The sequence below is a fragment of the Phaethon lepturus genome, unplaced genomic scaffold (genome assembly GCF_000687285.1).
Source record: "Phaethon lepturus isolate BGI_N335 unplaced genomic scaffold, ASM68728v1 scaffold44818, whole genome shotgun sequence".
Lineage (NCBI taxonomy): Eukaryota > Metazoa > Chordata > Aves > Phaethontiformes > Phaethontidae > Phaethon > Phaethon lepturus.
Genome location: NW_010558257.1, coordinates 31,512 through 49,984, shown reverse-complemented (window position 1 = coordinate 49,984; position 18,473 = coordinate 31,512). Strand labels below are relative to the sequence as shown.

Sequence of the window (18,473 nt, the reverse complement as noted above, 5' to 3'; positions counted from 1 at the left end):
ATCTGTGTGGGGGGGGGGGTGGGTGGGGTGTGTTTTTTAAATAATAAGAGCCCTAATTCTTCTGGAAATAAGCCAGTAACTGAGGTCAAGAAGAAAAGCAAGGCCTTGACAGAAAATGTCAGTGGTGACATGCCTCCTGCCGAGTGCTATGGCACACTGCATCATACTTCAACATTAAATACCAGAAGAAAAACAAGGAGAGAGAACAGGATTGCGGAAAAGCACGTACATTTTTCCATACATCTGGATTTTTTTCCACATCATCTGGAAGAGATTCAAATTTGTCAGGAAATAGTTCAGACAAGCGAATTAGGTCTTCCCAGCCTTGATCTGGAAGCCAAGCATACGGTTTCTTTCGTGCACTCTTCTCCAGGGAAATATTGCCTAGTCACATTCAGAAACCAGAGTGAATGTTCATGTCATAAATTCTCCAATACATGACCACACAAACTGTCCCACTGCACAGAGGAACCAATTGGAAATTTGTTTCTGGAAGCACTGGTCTGATGAAAAAATAATAGCATTTTACAAGTGCTTGCAAAAGTCAGAGTTGTATCTTTGCAACCATTTCTAGAATTATTTATAGATAGTCAGAAAATAACTAAAAATTATTTTCTCAGGTAACATCCTAACAATTAGCTAATGTAAGATTTGTCAACATCTGCAGAGAAAGATTAGCCTCTTCGCTGTTCTACAAAGCGAAAAAAAAAAAACAGAAATAGCAGAATCCACAATTTGTGCAAAACATCACAGTTCAACTATCTTCAGTGGTTTGTCTAGGTGCTAGCTCTTACAGCAAATCATATCTAGTCAAAATCTATCTTTGAAAGATCTTTTAGCTATTGCTACATATTTATATGTAAATATTCACTTTACCTTTCAAAAAGAACTCAAGTTCTTCTTGGGGAACTCTGCCATCAGCTTGTTCGATTCTGACAGTCATATTAAAGGAGAATAGTAACTTGTGCTTCTCAAACAAGCCTACATTAAAAGAACAATATTTTCAAAAATCAGATGCTAAAACTTGTGGAACTGGAACAATCTTTAAATCCACATCCTGCATTTGGTCACACCGCAAAGACCAGGGTGATCAAAGATTGGGCTTTGGATCAGATTTAGAGAGTCAAAACAGCATCTGTGAGTTACATCCACGGATGGGAGATCCATAGTTGCTATTTACCATTCATAACACTACTAAGAAAAGCATTTCTTTAGAAGTTACATCGGTAATCTGCATAGTTTCTTCAAACAGAAATAGCAGGGAGTAAAGTGTAAACGAGGACCAATGCTGAGAACCGAACATTAGTGAATTCATTGTTTGCTAACTTGCCTCTTTAATGTAAACCACCTGAAGGGATGGCTGTAATCAAGCATTTGCACAACACAGTATCAGCTCATCACTAAATCGCACTAACCTGTGCAGCCATAGTTATAGGTGTTGATAGTCAATGTATCCATGATGTTTTTTAACCTCTTCAAAAGAATAGGACTGGGCATGGATTTCCGAAGAGAGAGTCCAAAAACCTCTAAGAAGGAGACCAGTGAATACTGATACATGATGTTGACAAGTGCCATTTCAGACAAAACAGAGAATAAAATGGCTCCCCTCCTGGCAGCTGGTCTGTAGCCATCTCGAAGATGATCAATGTCCACCGCTGTCGTCTCAGCCAGATTCAGTTTTTCAATCACCTAGCCATACATTTGTTTTATACACATGTAATTACTGCGCTGGTATATACTATATCACAATAAGCAGAGCTATTCAGTGCCTTCCTCTCTATGTTGACTATATAGAGAATCTGGGCAGGTAATCCTAAAGAAGTAGTATGAATTATAAAAATCAAAAGTTAGAGAAAATGAATCCCACTCTGTATATTTATGAAAACTAAAGGCAAAGATTTACAGAGAATCATGGAAATAGTGTGGGAAAGGCCCTCTGGGGATCTTTAATTCCAGTTTCTGCCCAAAGCTGGACTATGACCGCCACTAGATTAGGTCAGCTGTGGCTTTGCCCAACTACAGCCTGAAAACCTCCAAGGATGGAGATTCTACATCCTCTCTGAGTAACAAATACCTTAATTCTTTGTTTCAGATCTGATGTAATACAAGACAAAGGTTGTTTCAGAGCTGAAAGAAATATATGACGTGCTCTTTGCTTTAGAACTGTAAACAACCATTGTTTTTGTCCTGATAAGGACTCTTCTGAAGATAGGATTTGGTTCTATGATGCAATAAAATACTGTCCAATACTGAAAGATGCAACATACTCATGAGAAAACTCTCCATTTCCTTTCAAACTAAATCCTAGCTTCAAGAGTGAAAGATGAAGCACAATGAAAAAGGAAAGACAATGTTCTGTTAGTAGATAACCTTCCAAAAATCCCGGAGCCAGTACCTCAGTAGCTTTGGATTTTGTTTCTTCCAGGGTTTGCACCAAGTCCAAGTTGTCCAACATGTTTCCTGTGGAAGATGTCAGTTCCCGAAGGAGAGAGTCTTCCAGATCTTTCAGCAAGTTTTTGTTGTCACTTGTCTCCTGGATGAGATGTTCTCTCTGTTCTTCCAATTCCCTTCTTTCAAAACCCGTAATGACGCTGAGTAACTGATCCTCTAGGCCCTTTAATGTAACTACAGATACGACACATGTACACAGCACACAGTCTTTTCTTAAACACAAGGAGAGCTTTTACACAACTTATTTCATCTCAATCATCTTATAAAATTACAGTGATGCAACAGAGTGACTTGCTTAATAACTCTGTATCTTAATTCTACCAAAGCATCCTAACATGACAGATGCAAGAAGAGATATTTAGCTCAGTTTCAGATTAAAAGAGAGAATTGAGAAAAATTTTCTATTAAATCTGATGCTAAGTATAAGGGAGACTGAATTTTTTAGAGTTTCATTGCTCTTTTAAACACCCAGGCCCTAAAGTTGCAGTACAGCATAATCACTACTTTGTTACTAAATACACATTTTTGCTTACCTGTATAATTGATAACCATAGCTTTGCCAAACACAGAGGGAGAATACTTGGGATTCGCTAATTTGGTGTTCAGGTACAATCTAAAATTCCTGTCATAGTCAACCTCTTTGTCACCCAGGATAATGAATGTTCGCCCCTGTGCAACTCTGATATTCTTCTCTAAGACATTGTCTATCACAGGATCAATGTATTCATCAACACCATGCAACAAGAAAGGGCTTCCGTACTTTATGGCCAGTTCTAGCTGTTTAAGGAAATCTGGGTCATTAAAGGAAGCCATCTGCAAGAGAACAATGGGAAGATATGAAAAGAGAACTGATATTCCATTTGCTGAATGGTATTAATTTACAACAGTTGCCAGCACTAATAAAGTTTGCTCTTTGTTCTTCCTCTTAGAGATTATATAAACTGCACAGGTACAAAACAGTAGGGGTGCTTTTTTTTTCTGATCAGCTGAAAATAATTTCCATTTGGAGAACTATTAGTCAAAGTTCCAAAGGTACCTGTGACTGTGGTAATTGTTCTACATGAAAACTCCAGCCTGGAGCTGAGACAGAACACAATCTATACCAGCCTTTTGGTTATAGTATTTCTGCATGTACTAAGGCTGGCCAAGATCCCAAACAAACCATCCATCCCAAAGGATTGAAGGTCATGTGAACAGTGATATTCACTACCTATTTTAGAGACACAGTAGTCAACACATATGTCAGTAAATAATTGGTTCCTTGTTCAAGATGACAGATATTTATGCAGCTTTTAAGATATTCAGTAAAGAGGCAAAATGATAATTTATCTTTACCCTCAGGTTATTTTTTTCTTCTTTCTTCTTAATCCACTGTAATGCCTGTTGTTGTGGGTCAATACAGAGTGGGAAGCGGCTTGCATACATTGTCAGGATGCCATTCTGGATAGAGAGCTCATCTGGAGGCAATCCTTGAGAAACCCACCTGGGGATGGAATGGATCAAAGACCAGGCTGGGAAGAAAACTTGATGGGAGGGCAGCACATTTCATTTGTCAGTAAAATTATGCAATTCATTGAGTATGCTATTAGACACACAAGGAAACATATAGTGTATGTAATTCTGAGAACAGTGTCAAAACTCAGACTAACTCATTGTCTGAGTCATTTGTCACTACACTACTCAAAACACCAACTGTTGTATTTGGTGAGTAATCCTGCAGTAGTTGACATATGGGCCACCTGGGCATGGGTTTAATTCCAAATTCATTGAAGTCAATTAAGAGACTCCTGTTGGGCTTTGGGTTGAACACATACTATAGATAACTCCTTTTAAAATCTCCTATAAAGGTATCATATGTGTCTAGGTTCAGTGAATGTCCCTGGAGTGGAAAGTACAATGGTTTGTTGTAACAAATAGCCTCTGTTAACCAGCAGAAAAATAAATTTGTCTCCTTGCCATCTTTGAGACATGAAAGTACAATGGGCTCTCTAGTATGGCTGTGTACTTCCACCCACAATGCCAATTCTATGCTACAGATTCAGATCCAGACTCCCACTTCACGATTTCACATTCAGTAGTCACTGGGCTTCTTGACTGGACATACCTGCTAACCTCCACCTCATTAGTCAGGAGGCTTTCCAACCTAAATGGTTGACTGAGAGGAATCTCTCGTGAGAGGATATCTTCTTGCCACACTTGATAGATCATTTCATTACGAAACTCCCAGTTGAATGCTCCTTCATAACTCAGAAAGGCAGCACAGAGTAGACAGTCTCCAAGCAACTTCACCTTGCGTATTTCATAGTCCTCTAATTCCTTTGTCCACCTGATAGAATTATAAGGGAACCCTGTGTCAGTATGTACCAGGGAGATGGGATTTATGTGCAGAATTTCCAGCTGCTGCTACTTTAGATGTAGGTTGAGACAGACCCCCAAATTTACCATCAGTTGTTCTCTCACTTTTATGATGGCCACAGGCACTAAGTTGATCTGAACCATCTTCCTTTTAATCTGAGTTCACCTTTTTCTTCTGCACTAAAAATTGTTGTTATAGTTTTTCAAGAGCTAATGGATATTAGCTTAGAATGGATATTAGCTCTTCTCAGAAACAAACATCACAGGAAGTGATGTTTCCAAAAATGTCTCTGATAGATTTTATCCCTGGCATATAACCCTCTGATGTCAAAAATTGTTCCTCTTTGAATCTAGACTTACCTCTTGTTCTCAGATCTCAAGCCAAAGATAAGCTTGTCAGCAGCATCTAATCTTCTCTGCATAATCTCTGCTGCTTCTTGTAGCTGTTGCTTTTCTTTTATTGCCTCTTGATATTTGTTCCCCAAAGCTTTAAGCTCAGCCTGAATGGTAGCCAACTCTGCCTTTATTTTTTCCAGTTCCCGCTTACTTAAGTAATAGTTCCGTTCTAGCCTAGCCACCTACATTACATTATGAAAGAAACATAAGAGTATCAGAGGAAAAAAGGGCTTTGGAGAGAAGTGTTAAGTTCTCAAATTTCTTTTCACTATTTTCATATACCTTAAAGCGTCCTGGTAATAAACAGTGTAAGCCAAAATAACTGGCACTATTTCTCACCCACCTCTCCCCATCCCAAACATACACATCATGGTCTGCTACTGCAGCCCCAAAACAGATAAATCTCCTACAGTTTTGAAACCACAAGGTACATTAAGGATAGGAGCAGTCCTGCTGACATTGGAGGCCAGCAGGACTGTCATCACATGACAAAACAGGAGGTTTGTCTGCTTAATAACAACAATATTAAGACCTCAAAAATAGTCAGACTTATTATCTAGTGAATACACTTTCTCAGTAGTCAGCTGTATATAATAAGCTTTTCTTGAAGAAAGTTTCCCAGCGTCATCTGCTGGACATTAGATTTCCCTTAGTAATACAGATAACTTCCCAGACATTCTAAAAAAAGTTAATGAAAAAAAAAAAAAAGGTCTGTGCTTAAGGAACATGGATGTTGCATACTGCTGGGCTCTGCTCTGTCCAAATGCCATGTGTTTTGAAGTCTGTTTTCAGTAGTCAGCTATAAACTGCATTTTTCTAAGCATGTTAGATTACAAAATTCCAACTGAACGCGTTCCTCCCTCCTTCTTCAAACGCTGGCATGGATGAGAACCCACATCACAGCATCATAACACAACAAACAGAGCAGTTTATAACTGAGTACCTGCCTCACCCCTACTGCAATAGCTCTCCTAAACACCTCTTTTTAAGTACTTCAAAGAGGAGAAATAGGCAGTCTATGAAATTGCTGAGTATTATTTTTCTCATCAGCACCATGCATCCACACACTCTACCTTCTCTCTCTTCGGCTTGACTTCTTTAGCTACATCACAGTAGCTCATCACTGCTTCAACAAACTTTAACATTCCCAGTCCTGCTCTGCTAACAAGTTCCATTTCATTGAAGGTAGTATTAAGATTCTTTAACAGAGCTAAATGTGCAAACACAAAAATATGGCAAGTGACTTGAATTACAGTGCAGAAATCCTCAGAGAAATAGCTTTCCCTACCAGCAATATTGAGCAATGCTGCAACAGACAATATGAAATGTTTGTCAGAATAGTAAAGAGAGTCTGACCTTAAGATGAAGCTACTGGGCTGTAAGAATACAAGCACAATATTGCCAGTGATCTCTCGAGTTCCTTCTCCAAGAAGGGAGTGCATTCAGGAGTTGTTCAGCATGTCTCAGGATCATGGTTTGTTTTCTCTGCAGCAGTCAGATGCAATTTTGTTCAAAGGGCCAAATTCTCCTCTTAATGGAATTACTCTAGACTACACCTTCAGGAGCATGTGCAAAGTTTGGCCCATAAGCTTTAGGTACAGCTTATCTTCTTTCCACTCTGTACATATCACATTTTAATTGCCACCACCTGGATGAGGTCGTAATTCTACTTTCTCGGTGACTAAAAGCAGACAGCAGGCCTGCTTAGCTGTCCTGTTTGTTTCTTGCCTGCTCTAAACCAAAGTGCCTATAAACTGGATGTAACATATAGCAGAAGGTCCCTGAACTCTGAAAAATGCAGTCACCCCAACACTGCAACACCTGCAGCACTGCAAACAATGCTGTCCCCTTGCACAAAGTGAACCCCACCCTCCCAAACAACACTGGAAGGATTGCTACTGACATGGCTAATCACATTAACAAGATCCCACATTAATTCCAAGTATACAGGTCAGTAATTTACCTCGGACAGATTTCACTTGGCTCTGAGTAATTCCATCAAAATCTATCTCCATCAGGGATCGCAGGAAATTTGCCTCAGACATCATTCCTTTGGCTGTCTTCCAGTTTAATTCTTTGTAACCTCTCATTATAAGAACACATTCCAAAACAGCCTGCACCTGCTTAGGGGGTTTTGCAAAGGATCTAGAAAACAGATGAAGGACACAGTGGAGGAGAAAAACGAGGAGACAAAGCACAGGATGCCAGACACGGATACTTCCCATTAAGGGAGTCATTGAAATACAGCAAGAGCTAGTATGTAAGACATCCTACACAAAGTGGAAAAGATAATCCAGATAAGAAACTATTAACTAGTCAAAAGCTCAAAACCAATTCTTGTATTCAGACAATTTTATCAATGAAACACTAATGGATTTCAACAGTGGAAGACGTAAAATCCTGAGCCATGATATTCTTCCCTTGGGCAGTGAAGCAGCTGTCCATTGGAAGAAGCAGAACAGGAAGAATCCAAAGATATACAAGAGAAAGGAAACTAAGCAAGTGTGGCAGGGAAGGGAGAGCTGTTGCTATTTTGGGGAAAGCCAAGGACTGGATGTGCTTTCATATCTATCCCCAAATACAAGATGTATTATAAAAACACAGGAAGAAGTTAATTCAGCAGAGAAATACATTTTCATGCTATCAAAGGATCCCTGAAAAATAACTGGTATGTGGTACTGATATTCACACAGAATAAAAACAGAGGAGGAATGAAGGGGTTTTGACAGCCACTGCTGAGGCAAAAATGATAGCAGTTTTCAGTGCATCAGACCGGGGGGGTAGAGAATTATGGGGATGACATCAAATGAAAGAGTGGAAGAACAGCCTTGAGGGGAAGTCCTGGGCTAGGAATCAGAGGAGTTTGTTGTGACCTCTGCACCCTGATGTCCTAACCTTCACCCACACACCATGCAGGTGAGAAAGGTGAGGCTGAGGTTCAGACTCTACAAACAAGGGTCTCTCGGTGAGTTTCCAAGAGTTTATGCTACTGTACATCCAAATGAGTCACCTGATTTCAGTAACATCAGACTTGTCAAGCTTCTGAAGCTCCAGTTTGGCAGCTTCTAAAACAGGCATGACTTCAGCCAGAGCTGTCTCAGCAGCTGCCTTCTCCATAGCAATAATCTTATTCTGTTCCTGTATCTCCATAGCTTTTTCTTCAGCCAGTTTTTTCTTCTCCTCAGCTAGGAATTGTAAAGGCAGGACCATAAATGGGTTATTCAAATTTGTATAGAGAACATATACTAATATAGATTTGGTCTTGGCTGAAAATCAGTAATTACCATCAACTCAGTACATTTTTGTTGCTAGCTTGCCAAAGTTTACAGTTCCATCAAAAGGTTAAGAACACTGTCAGTGTACCACACAAGAGCATACATAATCTCTTTTCCTCCCATGCTTCCCTCTGTTTTTCCTCTAATAGTAATTTTCTGAATCAGAAGGTCCCTTTCTTGCTAATGCCTCTTTCCCATGTTATGCCCTACACCTTGGAAAGGGAAGACAAGGGCAGGAGAACATAGTATTAAGTTGTGTAAAGTACTATAGGCCAAATATATTGCAAAGATGGCAATCTCGGCAAGATAGGCGACCTACTCTTCTAGCATGACACTAGATGAGCGCAGATAGGACAAGAAGGTTACCTCTAGAAGCAGCTGGAGCTCTTAGAGGGTCTTCCAACCCCATATAATATGAGCCTTGCTTAGCCTGTGGGACACTTCAGTACTTGTAAACTACCTACCTACTTCTGTGTTTGCTGAAATCTCTTGTAATAAAGCCTCACAAGCAGCTGATTTTTCTGCTAGCACAATCTTTTGCTCAGCAAGTTTCTTGTTCAGCTCAACCAGCTGTATGCTAGCTTCCTTCAGTTTAACTAAGCCCCCATCCAGCCGTTTACATTGTGCTAGGTAGAAAAAAAAGGGAAAAATGTTAGTGATTCATTGACTGTGTACCAGCACACAGCAATAGACAATCTCACAGGGAGCAAATATGCTTATACGTGCGCTTCGCAGAAAGGCAACCTCGGTTATGAAAGGAAAATTACTCTGAGAGATTTTTTTCCTTTCCTAAGCCTCCCACTCAAGACGGTGTTAATGTCACTTGAGCTGCCACATAGTGGCCCTGTGCCACAATTTACTTTCCATATTCCACTGTTCATGTTTTATCCTCTTCACATATTTCAGTGCCCACTGAAGTATGAATAAGAATTGCTGCTTAAGGAAGAATGTCAAACCTTGAGCTAAGCTGAGCTGCTATTAGATTTAATCAGACTCCTCCCCAAGCAGAAAGGTGTCTGGTTTGGAGATTCTGGCTCGGGTTCATGAACAAAAGAATTTGAGGAGAGCCCACCATTTGACAGGCAGTGAACATTCACATGTGGCCAGGATATTGGTTCAATGTCAAAACCAGATGTCAGCACAGTATTTGAGATAGTACTGATACAATGATTTTTGCATAATGTGGGTAATATGTGGGATTCTCACCACAATTTTTTGTTGTTTTAAAATATTTAAACCACTTGTTAAAAAGTAGAAAACATCTACACAGCCTTACCTAAGATGAACTCATTTTTCTCCTCCAGCAGTTTTGAGTAAGTATGGATAAAATCAAGGTAATTCTTTGGTGTGACATGGTTGCTACGTCTCAGTTTCTGCAGAAATCTCTTGCTGAAATCCCCTACAGATTCATGCACCATGACCATGTGCTCAATCACTGACTTGGAGTGCTCTGATGGGATGCGTGTGCTATTTCCTAAAATTGGGTGGAAGAAATACAAAAATTTCAAAGGTTTTGTTGGGTTTGTTTACAAGTCTGCCAATTACCATCTTAAGTACATCTAAGCCAGGAACAAAGGAAGTCTTTTCTAGGGGAAAAAGCAAGATCAAGGCAGAGTCAGAAGAGAAACTGGGCCTCCTGGTAGGCAGGCCACATTGTCTGCGGAGTCGGGAACTTGAATTTTAGCAATTTTTTATATCTATTTGAATAAGAAACTTCCATCCAAAAGTATTTTTTGACTAGGATTTTGCATCACCCTTTTAGACTCAGGGTAACAAGCACAATGGGAAATTAAGTTATGAAATATACAATAACTACAAAGTAAAGGATATACTTCTTAGGCTATCCCAAGGGTTCATGGGTTAAAACACTGACATTTTACATACCAACAAAGGATTGTGCAACTGCATACAAGGCCTGAGGGGGCCAGGGCAAGAACCAGTCAATACCAGTGTTGTTGACAAGACCTTAAAATAAAAGGATAGTGTTACCTGAAAAATTCCTTTGTAAAACTAGACCCTAATCTCCCAGGCAGTCCCATGCTTAACTTTATTTGCATCAAGAATCTGCAGGATCTGTCTTATTTGACTCCTGCTTAGCAACAATATTCTCCACAAAGTCAATACTTCCATTTTGATAGTAAACAATCAACTTTTTTGCACCTCTGTCCTACAAACCCCACTGTACTATTCTTCAGGCTGTACCGTTCTACAGGATGCAGTCAAGAGCGGCAACAAGGTATTTTAATGCCTGGGTTAGGATTCCCACCCATACCCATATTTCATGTTTCTTTTCAGTCTCCCAGGACTCCTTTCAGCCACCAGGCTCAGGTGTGTTTTCTCTCAGTGGGTGTCCCTCTCACCATGCCTTTTTTTTGGCTTTGGATACAAAAATGTTTCTCCTACCACGATCCTAGTTTCACAATGATTTAATACCACGCAGTCTTCTGTAAACTACAGAAGAGAGGCTGCAAACATAGGCTGTGTATTTCCAGTTCAGTGAGGATGACCAATTGATTTCTAGCTGTTCAGCTGGAAAATGAACTGATCTGGTAAATACTAATCAATAATAATTGCTGATATGTGGTAATTAACTGGAAAAAAAATAATGCACTGCAAATCCTTAATCATGAAACCTGCTCTGCTTAGCTTTAGCTGCCAGACATCTCCAAGTGTCCACTGGAGATTTTCTCTTGCCTGCAAGCCTGTATTTCACAGGGAAGGAACTAAGCTGTGCGTACAATTGATACCTGGGAAATTTCTGCACCACATTCTCAGACTGTCCCCAACTGGGGACATTCCCAGGACAATGTGAAGGTTGCTTGCACATTTGTTTGCAAAATATTGCCAGACACTCTCTTTAGCTGGGTTCATGCCAGCTTTAGTAGCTTCATCTCTGATCTGACTTAGTATGGTGTCTTTTTCATCATCTGGAAAAAGGGCTGGCACCATTCCTGTAACATAAGGACAGAAGAATGCTGGTGAGAACAACCAGTAAGAGAAAACCATATGGCAGGGAATAGGGCAAATGAGAAACCAGACACAGAAATTTTAAACCTAGTTCTGCAAAGGTTATTCTGGGTAGTTTTGAATGAACCTATTAATCTCTCTATGCTTCTCCTCCTTCCGCCATCCCCCATGGAAAATAAAGAGGCAGTACTTAGGACAATGCAAGGGGATTCGGAAGAATAATTAATTCATTTTTGTTTGGGTTTCAGCAACATACACAAAACATCACAAGAACACAAAGTGCTTTTAACTTCGCAAAGAAAATCTTCATTAGTGTCTACAAACCAACAGTTCATATTTTCATTCTCTCAGTCACATGACAAATATTGCCTAATGACAGGCATAAGCAGACCAGGAACAGGGAAGACTAGACCAAGGAAAAGGATAAGATTTTACACATCTGTTTTCAAATCAGACTGTGTAGGAACTTCTGTAGAGAGGGTAGTCACACAGTGCCAGCTGCTGCTCATTTTCAGCTGCTGCGTACACTAAAAGATACTAACCTACAGTTTAGGACAAGCAGCTGCTGCAGTTCAGGTGAATGCTATTCAAAGGCCAATAGGACAAAAAATTTGTGGCCAAATGCAGCTGAAGTTAAACCTCAGTCTTGGAAGAAATCTGAGACTCCTGTAACATCATGATCAGCATGAATTAACCCTATAGCCTTCCCAGAAACATATAAATGACTGTAAGAAGATATCAAAATGCCATTATTAAAGCTAAGATCATTTCAGCTATTACTGAAAGGTGAAACTAACTAAAGCAGCAGAGGGCACAGGGTGAAAACAATAATAGGTGGGTCAAGGGTACATTTGAGATTATGAGTCACAAGTAGATACTGATCAGGAGTAACTGAGGCTGCTGTGTCACCTGAAGTTAACATGTTGTTGATGAGTTCCAGGAAACTTTCCTCTGCCACATGGGCATCTGTAAACAAGAAGACCATTGACTTGTTCTCAATACCCAGCTTCTGGTACAAATTTTTCAAATCTTCTCGGAAATTATTTTCTCCATATCCTCGACTCAAGATGATCTCAAATACCTGAGGATGCAAACATATATTGAGAAGACACAAATGGACCCAAGACATGATGGTAACTCTGAATTTCAGTTAGACTGGATCAAGGGTTTTGGTTTGGCCCCTATCATCAGTAAATGTGTAAGTATCAAAAAAATATGCACTACATTCTTTTTTAAAATTACATTTGTACAACCCTGCAGGATTGCATTTTCAAAATTGCTTTGTGTTCATCCTGTTTTGTTCTTCCCTTCCAAGCCAACAGCCTCTGTAAGAGACTGGAAGTACCTCAGAGAGAGGAACATTGCCTATCTGAAATATTACAGTATCAATCACAACAAGGTTCCTCAAGCAGCACTGGAGTGCTCCTATAATACAGATAAGTAACAAAAGCAGTAGTTAGGGACTGTTACTTGTTCCCCACCAAACCCATCCTTTTTTTCTGTCCCCAGTACCAAAACCTAGATTCAGGCACTGACAGCTTCCTGCCCAGATCAACCACAGTCATCATCACCATACCTCCTGGCAATCACTTCACCCTGTTTTTCTCTCCATAGTCAAGAGATGCCAGCCTGATCTTATCTTGACAGACTGACTTCCACCCGCCCCGCTAATTTAATCCTGATCACAATATTGTTTTCGTTGTCTTCTTTCACTGCAAAGATGCAGGGTCACTAACCTCGATGGCCAGCCAGTCTCGTTAGAGACTGTTTTCCTGAGCCTCCCACTCCTATGAGCAGGGCATGCCCATGATCCATCCGTATGATGCGATGTACATGGATTAAGTGCTCCAAAGCGTCATCAAAAAGAACCAGATTCATTTTAATATTAACTTCATTATATTCCTCCAAAATCTCCTGCAGAGAAAGGTGGACAGAATGTTACTATGAGACCATGGAAACAATTAATAACATTAATAAAATAACAACACATTTAGCAGCATTATTCCTTTCCCCTTCCTCAGGGAAAATAAACTATTGGAAAACACTGCTGACTCTGTAGCTCATCCTGAATTTTCATTACGGCAGACCCCGATGGGTAACGGTGCACATAAAATTCTATGTGAACACAGAAAGGGAACAGATTTCCTACAGCTTGAGGCAGGCTCCTGCCCATTCCTCAGGCACAGACAGTATCTGGCAAAGTTCCAAGCTGATGCACACTACCTGAAAGAGAGCTTTTGCTGCATCATAGTCTTGGATATCTTCATAAATATGAGGTTCTCCTTCACTCAGTGCCATTCTGAAATCTCCAAAAAGAATAGGATCCCTCATGGCCTGCTCCAAGTCATCTCTGAAATTCTCTTCGATCAGGTTTTTTATATGCCCTTGTACCTTTAAGTATATTAAATGAGTCAGGCAACACAACAAAGCAGATCATTCTGAATCCACCAACACTCAGAAGGGTGATAATGCAGACTCTTGCTCAAATACTGGCCGATTTCAAGGGGATACATACGTCACTAGAAGATCCAAAGACCACAGCCTCCTATTTTGTTCTATGTATGATCTAAAATGATCTAATAGGCAGTTCAAGAACCATTCAAGCCAATGGACTGCAAAAGTTTAAGACAGAAAAGGATAAGCCGATTAAAAAAAAAACATCTTATCTTATATTGGTGTAAATATTATATTAATAAACCTTCCTTCTTAGCTTTCATAGATGTCCCACCATCAAGATTTCTCACAAATCTTGTAAGTCTGAATGAATGTACAAATACAGAAAAGCTGCAATATAATTATTCTGAGTTGTGAAAATTGAGCTGGAAATGTATCTTTGTATGTTAGAGGAGAAAGTTTTAAGCAGAAAAATCTGAAGCCACCTTAATATACCTCTTTTCATCTAAGCAAATTGCTTTGCAAGTTGCTTATATGTGAGTAAACTTTACCCAAATCCTCCCTTAATTCTCAAGGTATCAAGCGGTGTCATTCTCTCTTGTGTTGCAAGATACAATTTGGAGCATTTTCCAATTTGCATAACAGCCATAATTGAATGCATTGTTTAAGGACTCGGCTCTTATCCTTCTTTTTCCTACTTGATTGTATAGTCACATTCTGATATAATCCTTCCTGAAGGAAAATACTGACTTGAAAATGAAGTGATTTCCTGAGTTTTCCCCTGCACTGATCTCACAGTTCATCATCTGTGCCACTCTTAACCAATTTTCCTCGAAAGGCAAACCCAGTAACAGTTTCTGTTCCTTCAGCAGATCTGCCCACTTAGTCTGCCATAGTCACTTTATTTTAGAAAAGAAAACTCCATGGGCCGTGTTTTAAATTAATGGAGAAACATAGTGGTTAGACAAGTCTGCAGTCTGACTGCAAGACCTGAGTGCAACAGTTGGTCATGTTGCTGTTGCAAATCAGTTGCCATAGTAATAGTCAGTGACTACTGAAAATTGAAAAAAAATTACTCACCAATGCTTTGTCTGCTTCATTAATCAGCCTGTCATGGAAAACCCTCAGGCACTCATTTCTCCAAACTCTCACCATCTGGGTCACTGTTTGAAACCTACATTAACATTGAAATATCAGACTGCACCAAATGAGCTGACATGATTCCTAAGGCCATATGGTTAATAACACTGACCAAAGTCTGGACTGACTTTTTTTTTTACTCTTTTTGTTCTTGTTCTTTTCATAAGGACAAGTAATTAATTTGCTTGCTTTTTGACTTCTGGATATCTTATTTAAGAAAGGCTAATGCATCGCATTTTGTCATCAAGAGTAATATCACAATTTAAGATGTTCCTGAACATTTTTTCATTGTGGTGGCAGTTTAATGAAAAAGAGACCAAATGTGACTGATTTAATGTACCAAATTACCTCATATTCACCCATATTCATCCAATATAAATAGGATAGGTGTAGGACCACTGAAGACAATTTTTCTATTCTTACCTCTCTGGAGTTGTAAGAATAAGTCCATTATAGACCCTGGAAAGGTCCCGCAGGTTAAAAATGTAATGGAATTTGGAAGGAGTAGGGGGTAGGTCACGAATAATCATTTTATAAAGCTCCAACGTACACACAGTAATCTTGTCAGAGATGGCTGATATAGACTCATTAAACATCTGCAAACATGAGAAAGAAGAGGTGTTTTCATAAGACTGCCCAGAGAGAACTCAATGCTACTAAACATATTCCGCTTTCCAGCTTTTAACCCTGCTTGGTATATTTAAAACAATTGAGAGCAAACATTTTCAGAAATTCATATTCCTGTGTAGTATGAACATTCTGCAGTTAAATGCTTTGGGCAGGGCCCACCTTCACTCCTGAGCTTGCACAGTGCTGAAGACAGCATCAAACTCCATGACTGGGATTTCTACAGCACCTCCATAGCAGAAAAAATAAACTGCTCTCTTCCTTACATGATGTTGCAGTTTGCTTGCTAGTAAAGCAGTCTACTGTATTATATTAAAATTTTCACTGTCATTCAAGAAAGAGTTTGCTGACCTTTGTGTATTTGGTTACAGAAACCATAACCAAATCGGTCACGGGTTTCAACCTATGAAAAGCACCAGTTTTATAAATTATCTGCTGGCTTGAAAGTTTACATATTACTAAAGAATTTATCAAAACAATGTAAACTCACATCTTGAGAAAGAGAAGAGGAAGGGAAAGGTTTCCATGAAGTTCTAAACAAAAAAAAACCCCTGATAACACAAGATTTCGGGTCTTGTGATAACACAGAAATAAATGTCTATTTAAAAATAATAAACCCATTGAGCAATCCTTTAAAAGCAATGAAATTACCGCAGTGTGGCCTTTCAGGATGGAGGCATAGATCAAATTCAGTGATTGCTCAGAAGGAAAAGGTATGTTAAAAACACTGAAGAGTGAGATGAATCGAGGGTCAACTTCATTCCGACCTCCTCCAGCTTTTCCCATAGCAGCAATAAAACCCAGGTCTCGAAGAAGTTTACAGTTCATCTCCTTACCACGGTCGTACAAGAAACCTTTTTCTAGCAGCAGCTTCAACAGGGCAATGGGTTGCTGTGTGCCATACTCATCAACCTTTGTAACACAAAAGAGTCAAGATGTTTAAAGCACAGTATATCGTCATACCAATTACTGCTATAAACATGGAAATACTGTGCTCCATACTCAGAAGACCATTACAAGGACTAAGCGACACTTTGTAAAGCTCTAGCACTGATTGTGAACATTCATTCCAATGTCTCCTATGGGAAAAGTGCCTCTTCTCTGAGATAAACTAGACTTTTGCCCCATTTGTAAAGAGAAAGGGATGGTTTCTATAGTACACAACCTGCAGCCACAGAGACATTATTCTAATGGCATAAATCAATGATCCAACAGGATTTCACTTGTATATAGGACAAATATTGTAAAAGACAAAACCTCCCCTACTGCACACAAGTCCAACTCTTCTGAAAACCCTAAGCTGAAATCCAGTTATGCATTTACCAAGAATCTCCTTGACTCATGATTCGTTAGATCTGTGTATGAAAGGACCACATCAGTGCCACCCCGAATGTTTCTATACTATCTTCAAACCACTGGCAGCTTACCCTTGGCATATTCATATCATCCATGAAAACAATGAGATGTTTTCCCATAGGAGGGCCATAAGTGTCTTTAGTTCGTTTCTCTACGTTTGTCTCTAGGTTCCTCTGAATGTCCATTGATGTTGTACGAGAAGAGAAGTTAATTACTAGCAGCAGCTGCAAAGGGAAAGAAATGGATAAGAATTTATTTTTATATGTTCTTTTTTTAACTAGATCATTCAGAAAATATACTTTATATTAGACTGTCAGACGTACAGGAAACACTTCTCTAGTCTATTTACTCACTTGAATTACAGACAATAAAGAAAAATAATCCCATTCTTAGAACTTCAATAATATATACCCACTTTATAAAGCTGAATCTGTGCATGGTAGAACAGAACAAAACATCTTTGATCCTGAAGGATTCTCAAATCATTCACTTACTTTGGGTCTGAGCTTGCAGTCACGTTACTAAAGTCAATATTGCTACCCACAGACTCAGGCTTCACAATGCAAATTTAACAAAAGGACAAAGAACGAAAATGCAGCTTTACAAACAAGACAAAATGCCTCATACATACATTAAGGTCTTTGTTCAGATTGTTTAGGAAGTTTTGTGTAGTTGCTGTTTTAGATGTACCCGATTCACCTACAAGAACAACTGGGCGTTTTATTTTTACCATCTGTTCTAGTAACCAAGTAGTGCGTGTTGTATCCACTGTAGGCACTGAAAAAGATCATTAATATGATAGCAGGTTAAATTAAAATGCAGTACAGCTGGGGAATTTATATTTATAGAATAGTGCTGGATTAGACCCCCAAATTATTAACGTGCAGTTGCACAAAGACATAATCTGAAACATCAACTCACTAACAATGTTGAAAGAAAATTTTAATTGCTCAACCATATTTTTTCAGCTTTTACCAGTGGGATCTTTTTGCTCCTATAGATACGTTAAAAAAGAAATTATCTTCCATATAGGAGGGTCATGGACTGATTAAGCTCCATTTAATCCCTATTTCAAGGATATAATCAGGATTTATTTGGATCATAAGCATTTTCCCAGAACTCTACAGAGATGAATTTTTTCCTATGTGAATAGCCTGCCATTAGGAGCAACTTTAGAGATCATATAGTTATCTCTTGTGTCAGTAAAGTTAACTTGTGCTTGTTGAAGTATTACTATAAAGTCACCTGCATTAATTTGTCCTTACCTATGAAAAGCACCTGTCACCATTATACAGTGCTTGAAGTAACAACCAGTAACAGCCTTAAGAATGTAATTTTTATCTATCAAGCACCTGAACCATGGAGCTTTTTCCTAGAATTTCTGGTTGAGCAGACTGCGAATCTTCTGCTATTCTGGCTTGTAAAAGGCATTGCTAGCTCCTAAGAAACCTTATTAACTGAAACAAGTTTTTCATCCTTTCCTTATTTGTCTGTTACACAGTGCTGTAATTA

General features: G+C 39.2%; 1 protein-coding gene across 1 annotated transcript in view; it reads right to left on the bottom strand.

The window, feature by feature from the left end:
- The window catches only part of DNAH10 (dynein, axonemal, heavy chain 10), a gene marked incomplete at its 5' end in the record, with an annotated part of 58,323 nt that overhangs the window by 8,686 nt on the left and 31,164 nt on the right, over window positions 1-18,473 (bottom strand). Inside the window, 24 exons of the mRNA XM_010292992.1 lie at window positions 230-384; window positions 877-981; window positions 1,416-1,689; window positions 2,396-2,625; window positions 2,985-3,264; window positions 3,787-3,934; window positions 4,556-4,777; window positions 5,167-5,384; window positions 6,276-6,412; window positions 7,166-7,347; window positions 8,213-8,387; window positions 8,942-9,103; window positions 9,754-9,951; window positions 10,362-10,442; window positions 11,225-11,428; window positions 12,354-12,525; window positions 13,098-13,111; window positions 13,181-13,358; window positions 13,668-13,835; window positions 14,919-15,012; window positions 15,402-15,574; window positions 16,257-16,517; window positions 17,033-17,185; window positions 17,593-17,738. Coding sequence (XP_010291294.1) covers window positions 230-384; window positions 877-981; window positions 1,416-1,689; window positions 2,396-2,625; window positions 2,985-3,264; window positions 3,787-3,934; window positions 4,556-4,777; window positions 5,167-5,384; window positions 6,276-6,412; window positions 7,166-7,347; window positions 8,213-8,387; window positions 8,942-9,103; window positions 9,754-9,951; window positions 10,362-10,442; window positions 11,225-11,428; window positions 12,354-12,525; window positions 13,098-13,111; window positions 13,181-13,358; window positions 13,668-13,835; window positions 14,919-15,012; window positions 15,402-15,574; window positions 16,257-16,517; window positions 17,033-17,185; window positions 17,593-17,738 — 4,130 coding nt within the window. The remainder of the gene's footprint in view (window positions 1-229; window positions 385-876; window positions 982-1,415; window positions 1,690-2,395; window positions 2,626-2,984; window positions 3,265-3,786; window positions 3,935-4,555; window positions 4,778-5,166; window positions 5,385-6,275; window positions 6,413-7,165; window positions 7,348-8,212; window positions 8,388-8,941; window positions 9,104-9,753; window positions 9,952-10,361; window positions 10,443-11,224; window positions 11,429-12,353; window positions 12,526-13,097; window positions 13,112-13,180; window positions 13,359-13,667; window positions 13,836-14,918; window positions 15,013-15,401; window positions 15,575-16,256; window positions 16,518-17,032; window positions 17,186-17,592; window positions 17,739-18,473) is intronic.